The sequence below is a fragment of the Panthera tigris genome, chromosome A1 (assembly GCF_018350195.1).
Source record: "Panthera tigris isolate Pti1 chromosome A1, P.tigris_Pti1_mat1.1, whole genome shotgun sequence".
Classification (NCBI taxonomy): Eukaryota; Metazoa; Chordata; class Mammalia; order Carnivora; family Felidae; genus Panthera; species Panthera tigris.
The window spans coordinates 203,575,845-203,585,457 of record NC_056660.1 but is presented as its reverse complement, the minus strand read 5'-3'; the positions used below and the strand labels follow the sequence as shown (position 1 = coordinate 203,585,457).

The following is a 9,613-nucleotide window of genomic DNA, read 5'->3' as shown; positions in this document are numbered from 1 at the left end:
GTCGGGGCGGGGGAGAAGAGGGAGGGCGGGGGAGGGAGAGGCGACCCGGGAGTCGTTGTGGGCCGCGGGCCGGACCGGGTCCGGGGCCGCAGGAGCCAGGGCCGGGCAGAGGGGCTTGGCGGGCCGTTAGGGCGCCGCCACGGCTGTCGGGTCCCTTCCCCTGCCGGACTTGCGCGCCCCGGCGCCCGGAGCCTCCGGCGCTCTGCCCACCCCGCTTCAGCTCGCGTCTCCCGACTCCAATTAGGTCAGGCTCGGAGTCCCGCGGCCGTGGCTCCGGCCCCCAACGCGCGGCGGCCACCCGGCTCGCCTTTCTTTCTTCCCTCGCCTTCCTCTCCTCTTGCCTCACCCTCCCCCCCCCCCCTTCTTTTCACGTAGCTGGGGTTTTGGGTTTTGTTGTTTTATGCTTTAGGGGTTTTGTGCCTCGGCCCGAGCTCATGGGTGTACATTATCATGCTCCTCTTTTGTAGAGCAGCCCGACGGCCATGGAGGCCGAAGAGACGATGGAATGCCTTCAGGAGTTCCCGGAACATCATAAAATGATCCTGGACCGATTGAATGAACAGCGAGAGCAGGATCGGTTTACTGACATCACCCTGATTGTCGATGGTGGGTAGGGTGGTGGGCAGAGCAGTGAATTTGTGGCTACCGTTCTTCTCTCCCCTTCCCCCACCCGCCTTTTATACCCAACCCTCTGTGGACTGTGCCTATTGAGTGTGCGCTGGGACGAGGGGGTACTTGTCAGTGGCCACTCACATAGACCGTGTTGCAGAAGGCTAGTTGGCTAGTCATGCTTTCAACATAATCATCACATCTTAACTTGTTGCAGCCTCTTGAAGTTTCCCTATTGCACACATTAGTGTAAGATGATGGCGTGGAGATAGAGAGGATGTCTCTAAATGTTTGGTTAATAGCTTTCTGCTCATAAACTTCTTTAAGGAGCCTTTCACAACAATCATTTGAGAAGTGTTGATTGTTCCTACCTTCCCAAATGGTCTTGGAGGGAGAACGTGAGACATACCTTTGCAGCATTTGTACCCTCTTTGGGTACAAATCAAATGGGGTCTTTACCAGTATTAGGAGTTGTCATTATAATGGAGACAAACGTAGCTTGGGTATCTTTTCTATTTAGTGAAAATAGACTCCTCAAGGCAAGCTATTTATTATAGATCTGCTTACTGTAGATCTGCTGCTTCCAAATATTAGGCATATTAACATGTTTTCCATAGCAGATACATCCAGCATTATGTTTATTCTGTGTTTTTTTTGTCTCTTTCCAAGTGATGTATAACTTTTTGGGTTGTGTTTATATTTAGCAGTTTAAACTGAATCCGATATGCCTTTCACTCTTTAAGTAGTAAGAAGCTTCTCTTATCTCTTTTAGTTTTATAAACTGGCTTTTATAACTTGACTTTATGAGGTCTTTGAGGTAAAGATTTGGGTTCATGTCTAATTGAAATTGAAATTTATCAAGATAGCTGCTTAGAATGTTCTGACTTTAGTTTCGTAATTTATATAGTCTTATGATTGTATTATGAAGAAAGATCTTTATATAATTTACTACTTTGTTTTATGGTTTTACTTTTGATTTTTGAATACATATGATACTCTTTTTTTTTTTTTTTTTTAATCTAGGACACCATTTTAAGGCCCACAAAGCTGTTTTGGCTGCTTGCAGTAAGTTCTTCTACAAATTCTTTCAGGAGTTTACTCAGGAACCTTTGGTGGAGATTGAAGGTAAATGCTTGTTTTTGTTTGTTTGTTTGTTTTTTAACTAATTGACTTATTTGGAGAGAGGGCCCATGCGTGTGCACACATGCAAGTGGGGGAGGGAGAGGCAGAGAAAAGGGAGGGAGAGAATCCCTGGCAGCCTCCTTGCTGGCAATGCAAGCCCGACACAGGGGACAGGGTACACGGGACACAGGGCTTGGGACTGGATCTCACGAACCCATGAGGTCATGACCTGAAGACGCTTAACCAACTGAGCTACCCAGGTGCCCTGGTAAATGCTTGTTATAAATACAATATTTAGCAAACATAATAATTAATGAAGAAGTGTTACTTTAGCAAGATACTGTAGGAAATAGGTATCAGTGGTTCCTATTACTTGATAAATTGTTCTTTTGACACTTGAGAATTCTTGCTTTCCGTAAAGTGCATGGTAAAATGATCCGCCAGGGAAAACCCTTACTTTAGATGGTAGATGTTGATCTCATAAAAGAGTCTTTTTCAACTTCTGAGACCAGTGCTCACTCTTTTGAAAACATGTATTAGAAGTGAATTCCCATTTTTGTTCAGTGGGCTTATGTTTCAGACTGGTGGGGATGCCACAGGTTACAGTAGAGCTGCTTTACTAGCAGAGGTACTTATGACATGCGCAAGTGGAAGTGTGCTGCCACAATATGGAAAAGGCTAGGAAAGATGAACCGAAGCAGCATTCAGAAGTTGTAGTAGATATAGAGTCTGGGATGGAAGGAATCGTTCAGTAGATACAACCTTAAAGTAGAAAGTGATTTTTGTACTTGTTTGACTTTTGTGATAATAGCTTCCCAAGTGCTAGCTATAGTGCTATTTAGTTTAGGTGCATTTTCTGAGGTTTAAAGCAATCCTTTGAAGTAAGTGGTATTATTTCCAATTTATACATCAGGGAACAGGCTCCAAATGGTTACTTGCTCAGTGTTGCCCAGCTAGGAAGGGATTCACTTTGTGTATTAATTACCATGCTTTTGTCTTTTGATATGACATTACTTACCCCTCCCCACCATCCAAAACTGTAGGAAATATTTGTCTACATACATACAGAACTTTAGCTTTTCCAGTGTTCTTGAGCTTTGGTTTTGTATCTTCTTCACTGTGTGTGTGTGTGTGTGTGTGTGTGTGTGTGTATATATATATATTTGTTATGAACGAGTTGCCTAGAAACACTGTTCCCTTGGGAAAATTTGGTGCCCTGGGGAGTAAAGAAAATGTGAAAACTTAAGCATATTCCTTTTGGGGGGGTGGCTTTACATTCCAGTTTAGCATTCTGGCTGATACATCCATAGATAATCTTTTCATTATCTGTGATGGACAGCCACAGGCATAATGGAAATCCACGAAGCTTACTAAAGTGAGAATCTAGCTGCCTATACGGTATTAGTTTCTGTTACAGGGCAAGATTTCATCCATTTATTTACCTGAGGTACTTTGTGACGCCAGGCAGGTTACTTTACCTTAGTTGCATAGACAGCTTGCCTTGAGGCAGGGCTGAGAGGAATAAAATTTTCATCTGAAAATTCCTCATTTCTTTATAGGCTTGTCACAATTACTTGAAATAACATGTGCAGAGCGCTGAGCATAGTGTTTGGTACATTGTCAAAGTTTAATAAATTGGGACTGTTTGTCAGAATTAATGTTATGTGTTATGTACTGTACTGGACCCAGGAAGTGAAAAATTGATGAATGAGACAGACTTTAAAGAATTTGCAGATTTAATCACAGATGAGCAACAGATGCAGAAAAGAGAGCAAAGAGTGTTGCAGAGACTTTTATTGTGGAATGGTGTCGCCGAGGAGGGAGGACGAGTGGTTTAGTCTACCTTGGTGAGATAAAGATTTCAAAGAGGAGCTGACTTCTGCTTTTTAAGCAAATAAGTGGCCCAGTCTAGAATATGCATTGCTTTTGGAACAAGGAATATACCTGGAGAAGTAGGGTCTTTTCTTCTGGAGACTAATCACCTTGAGATTCTCTTGTACTTCTTAGTACCTCTGACCTGCTGCCTTCATTATAGGATAGCACATACAAGCCTTCAGTACTTAACATGACAAATGAGAAAGTGTAAGAACATTTTCTGTTTTTGTTATTTGCCAGGTTCAGGTTTAAAGAATCAGTTTGGCTCAGTGTGTTTTTGTTTTTCTTTTGGTGTTTTTTTTTTTTTATTAAAAAATTGTTTTTAATGTTTTCATCTTTGAGAGAGAGCACATGCACACGCGCATGTGAGCAGGGGAAGGGCAGAGAGAAAAGGAGAGAGAGAATCTCAAGCAGGCTCCACACTGTCAGTGAGGAGCCTGAAGTGGGGCTCAAACTCATGGGCCACAAGATCATGACCCAAGCTGAAATCAAGAGTTGGACGCTTAACTGAGCCACCCAGGAACCCCTTGGCTTAGTGTTTTCTTTCTTTCTTTTTTTTTTATTTCTTTTTTTTTTAACATTTATTTATTATTGAGAGACAGAGACAGAGCATGAGCATGGGAGGGGCAGAGAGAGGAGACACAGAATACAAAGCAGGCTCCAGGCTCTGAGCTGTCAGCACAGAACCCAAAGTGGGGCTTGAACTCACAAACTGCGAGATCATGACCTGAGTCGAAGTTGGACACTCAACTGACTGACCCACCCATGCACCCCTTGGCTCAATGTTTTCTTAAGCCCTTAACTTCAGGATCACTGTACAATCTGTCTAGGTCACTTGGCTATAAAGAAAGCCCTGGACATGTCATTAGACAACCTGCCTTGTAGTCCTGGCTTCACTGTTTTGTCGTTATATAACCTTGGACATGTTGGCTTTTCTTTTTCTTATCTGTGAGATATGTCAAGTAAGTTTTCACTATGTCACGGACGTTTTAATGTTATGACATTCTGTGCTGTTAAAATCCTCTGGAGAATGCTGCTGTTGTTGTTTTGATTTGGTTTTGTCTTTAGCAGGCAGTCAGCCTGGTTTAGGTTCAGTCTGGGCTTATGTGGGCTGTGGATGCAATGCCAGTTTATTTTTCAAAACCTTTGTTGTGCTGCTCGGGTGCCAGGTGTGCCAGCCTGGGTCCACATCATACATAGTGCAGGTCTTAGACCCTTTACTGTGTTGCCTCAGGTCACTTCCACATGTGTAGCTCAGTGGCTAGTGCTAGGCTGCATTCACAAGGACCTTTCTCTAGCTCCCTCTTCTGACTTCAGTACTTTAGCTCCTCGGGGCAACTTTTCCTGATCCTCTGGCTGGAAAACTGGGATTTTTAGCTTCCCTGTGCTGACATAGACTTCCCATAGTGGGATCCATTTTCTAGACAAAGTAATGAGAGGGGGGGAAAAAAAATTCTCTCCATGTTCTTGGAGATCATTGCTAGTTTTCTGTCAGAAAGAAGAACCTTTTCTAAGAATTAGTGTCTGCTTGGCGGCCACCAGCCACAGGTGTGCAGCATCAGAACTGGGACTTGCCTTGAGGCAGGGCTGAGAGGAATAAATCCAAGTATCTCCCCCCCCCCCCCCCCAACACACATGTACTCTCTGTTCCCTTTCCTGATTCTCTAGCCAGAGTTTTCTTCTGTACCTGCTACACAGTTACAGGATTTGGGCTGTCTTCAAGTGTAAGCTGGGATATGTAAGAGGAAAAATAAAAACCAGGAAACTCACTGCTGCTCTTTTGAGTTTTGATTTCTGTCCTCAGCCTGCTTGTTTCTATTTATGTTTCAGAGTCCTTATGTATTTGCTTTATGTATTCTGCCCAGGATTTTTAATTGTAATCAGTGGACAAGATAGGGTGGAGTGTGCTTTCTCCATCTTAGTTATAATTTTAACCTCCCTCCGTAAAATATGAATAATGACCTCTATATGTCTAGAATGCTGCCCTGTTTTGCTTCTTCCTAAGGGAAAAAAAGAAGATTCACGCTAAGGTGTTCATATTAACAGTTTCCTTAGATAACTCAGAAAGACTATATTCTCTTGCCCACTTCTGTTACGAAAGGAGCAAGGGATTAGTGAAGTCGACTGAGATTTGGAAGTTATCAAAGTAGTCCTGATAGAGAACCAAGTGTTTTCGCAGCTGTGCATCATCTGTCACCACATCACTTCCCTGGGCACATGTTAGCCGTTTGGTCCATGTTAGCTAATTAGGTCAGTAGTTTATTCCTAGGACTAGTGCTGGACTGGCGACTTAAGCACCTAATGTGCTTATAAAAAAAAAAAAAAAAGTTTCCTATCCTGGTTTTGATTCTAAGGATCGGAGACCCATGCTTTAAGTCTGCAGTGATTCTAATTAACCAAAATTGGGAACTAAGTCTGTAATTCCTTATTCAAATCCTTGGAGGCCAGATGTTTCTTGAAATTACAAATTTTCTAAAGATAATGCAGTCTGTGTAGTACATTATACTCCCAGTGGGGTCTAGGGGGTGACATTCTATAACGAAATAATACTTCAGCAGAGTAGCATATTAATATTTACTCTAAGTGGGATAAAGACTATAAATAGCCTAATGTCCATTCAGATCAAATATTGCTGCCAAATTAATGGGAAAACTTCTGGTCTTAAGAGATCTGGGGGACTTTGGAATTGTGAATAAGAGATTGTGGGCCTGTAGTGAATTAAGCTGTGGATATTCAAACTCTTCCAAGCAGGAGTGTTTCCTGCCATCATCTTATTTAAAAATCTTATGTTGGGGGCGCCTGGGTGGCTCAGTTGGTTAAGCATCTGACTTCAGCTCAGGTCATGATGTCACGGTTTGTGAGTTTGAGCCCTGCGTTGGACTCTGTGCTGACAGCTCAGAGCCTGAAGCCTGCTTCAGATTCTTTGTCTCCCTCTCTCTCTGCCTCTGCTCTCTCTCCCAAAAATAAATAAACATTATTTAAAAAAAAATCTTATGTTGGGCTTAAGAGTCGAGCCATCTGTGTTTGATTCTAGTTTAATCTTTTCAGTAACTTGCCAAAGTCACAGTTATTAACTTCTGTGTGCCTCAGTTTTCCTGTCTGTGAAATGGGATTATTATAGTAAGTTCTCCATAGGATTGATATGAGGATGGAGTTAATACTTGTGACGTGTTTAGAGTCATGCCTGGTATTTGTAGTATTATATGTGTCATTCCATTTCGAGAAAAATACACATTTAAAAAGGTTTTTTTAATGTTTATTTTTGAGAAGGGGAGGGACAGAGAGAGTGGGAGACACAGAATCCAAAGCAGGTTCCAGGCTCTGACCTGTCAGCACATAGCCCAGCGTGAGGCTCAAACTCATGAACGGTGAGATCGTATCCTGAGCTGAGATCAAGAGTCAGACACTTAAATGACTGAGCTACCCAGGCACCCCAACAAAGGTGTTTTGTTATACTTTTAAACATTTGATCAAAACTCCTTAAATTTAGTTATCTGTACCTCAGGCTACTCTCATATAATAATGAATACCATGGTGAAAAGACAACAGGAAAACAGAGATTTAGGGGAGATCCAAATAAAAGCAACCTGAAAAGAATCCAGTCATTTTTAGATTGCTTATTCAGGTATATAAAGTGCATAGGAAGAAAATAAAAGTATTTTTGTATTTGCAGTTATGCAAATTGTGTGCAGTTTAGACTTGGGCATTTCTTAGTGTAAAAATTCAGTGTTGAAAGTAGCTTTCTCTTGGAGGGCCTGGTTGGCTCAGTCGGTTGAGCATGTGACTTTTGATCTTGGGGTTATAGGTTCAACCCCCCACTTTGAGTGTAGAGATTACTTAAAATCCTTAAATAAAAGTGGTTTTCTATTTGTTTCTTTCAATAGATTTTTGTTGTCTTGCATTAGCAGACTGAAACAATAATATATAGCATTGAAGAGAACAAAGAAATAGAGTATCCTTTTGGGCCAAAATCTAACCATAAAACTTGTAAAGAAAAGTTGGAATCATGGAAATTTAATTTTGGAAGTGACTTTAGCCCTTATTCACTCCTACTTTGTGTGTCTGCATTTTAGGGAGCATTGTTTTAGATACTGGGAGGTGAGTGTACAGAGACAAAAATCATTTCCCTCGTGTAACTTAGAGTCCAGAGATGCCCATGGGTTTTAATTACCAGAACAGGTACAGAGTTCAGCCTGGGGGAAGTATTAGAAAGTTTCATTAAGGGTGTGGCATTAGAATTGGGCCTTCAAGGGCGATAGGACTTATACAGATACAAACTGAGCATTCATTAAGGAAGGTGAGTGTTAAGGCAAGGAAACTTTTAGAAGTGAAGGGTTTGTTTAAAGATCAGTATATAGTATGGGATTGATACAGTTTAAAATTTGGAAGGGAAAATAGTGGTAAATAGGAAAATAACGTGAAGTACCTTGAAATAAAGGCAGACTGGTTTGGAACTTTTTTGCTGAGCTGTGGAAGGCCCTTGAAAATTTGGAGCTGAGTTGATGTAGTGATCCCTGGCAAGAAACATAGCATGTCTGACATGTAATAGTTAGCCAATTCATGTATTTAAGTGATAGATTTTACTATTTACTATTCATAAGAGTATTAGGAAACCTTTGGGAAAGATCTTAAAGTAGTTTGGTAGGAACTTTGGCTATAGTATTACTGTACTGTTAATGAGAATTCCATCAGGAATTAATTTTCTGAAATTCAGATACTAATCAGGTTTTGAACACTGAGCTTTTTTTTTTTCTTTACTAAATGTTAGAAGTTTTGAATCAATGGGCAAACATGCTAATGCACATCTTTTTTTTTACAGGTGTTAGTAAAATGGCCTTCCGTCATTTAATTGAGTTCACATACACAGCAAAATTAATGATACAAGGAGAAGAAGAAGCCAATGATGTATGGAAAGCAGCAGAGTTTCTACAAATGCTAGAAGCTATCAAAGCCCTTGAAGTCAGGTAATTACTTATTTTCTTAGTGATGCACAGATAGTTCTGTTCAGTCATGTACATCCTATTAGTCAAGAATTTATTGTATGTGTTATGCCATAAAGGATTGACATTTTGAAATTAAGAATATTTAAGGATCTATAAAATTCTGGATACTGATTGCTCTTTCTCTCACACTTGATTTCTTGTCCTTCTGTAAAAACTGCTAAGGGTAATTAAAGTAGCATCTTTTGTATCTAATAAAATCGGGAAGACTAGGCAGCTTTTAAGGAGTTGTTTTGTTGGGTTTGAGTTGTTAATTGTACCAAGCTTTATTCTAAAAAGAATTTGGCTTACAAAGATTAACATAGTCCTGTTTAAAAATAGTGAGGAAATGGATGAAGATAAATAGGCCACATGAGGTGATAATCAGTAAAGTTAGAAATACAGTAGCCAATATGCATGGCATTCAAGTCCATACACTTGCTAGGTGGGCTAAATCTAGCTCTGAATTCTGAAGCACCTAATGGAAAGAAAAAGGAAAGAAAAACCTTAAGCTACATTATTCATGGCTATGAGAACAAATCAGTTGCTTCGGAGCCATTCCTGGCATTAAGACACAAAATTTCTCAGAGAAAGTATTAAAACGTTAAATGACATAACAAAGACTCAACATCTTGCATAACAAACAGTGGCAATATAACATAGTGACCAGGGTGCCTGAGTGGCTTAGGCGGTTATGCATCCGACTCTTGATACTGGTCAGGTTGTGATCTCGCATTTGTGAGATCAAACCCCTCTTGGGACTCCGTGCTGAGCGTGGAATCTGCTTAGGATGTTCTCTGCCCCACCCCTGCTCATGCACATGTGTACACACAGTCTCTTTTTAAAATAAAGATAATACATATGTTAACAAAATAAAAATAAATACAGTGACTGAGAGCAAGAGTTCTGGAGTCAGGCTGCCTGGGTAATAGCTTAGCTCTCTACCATGTAATGAAGTTACTCAACTTGTCAGCACCTCAGTTTCCTCATCTGTCAAAGGGGGTAACAGTGGTACTTTCTACACAGGA

General features: G+C 40.9%; 1 protein-coding gene across 9 annotated transcripts in view; it reads left to right on the top strand.

The window, feature by feature from the left end:
• Positions 1 to 9,613, top strand: part of ZNF131 (zinc finger protein 131) — a 29,987-nt gene that overhangs the window by 353 nt on the left and 20,021 nt on the right. For 5 of the 9 annotated variants that reach the window (XM_042995372.1, XM_042995403.1, XM_042995355.1 and 2 more), the window contains exons 2-4: positions 468 to 606; positions 1,633 to 1,734; positions 8,426 to 8,570. In XM_042995372.1, the coding sequence (XP_042851306.1) occupies positions 483 to 606; positions 1,633 to 1,734; positions 8,426 to 8,570 (371 nt within the window). In that variant the 5' untranslated portion in view covers positions 468 to 482. Of the gene's footprint in view, positions 1 to 43; positions 245 to 467; positions 607 to 1,632; positions 1,735 to 8,425; positions 8,571 to 9,613 lie in introns of those variants that run through there. The other 4 variants (XM_042995377.1, XM_042995368.1, XM_042995387.1 and 1 more) reach the window with 4 other exon arrangements.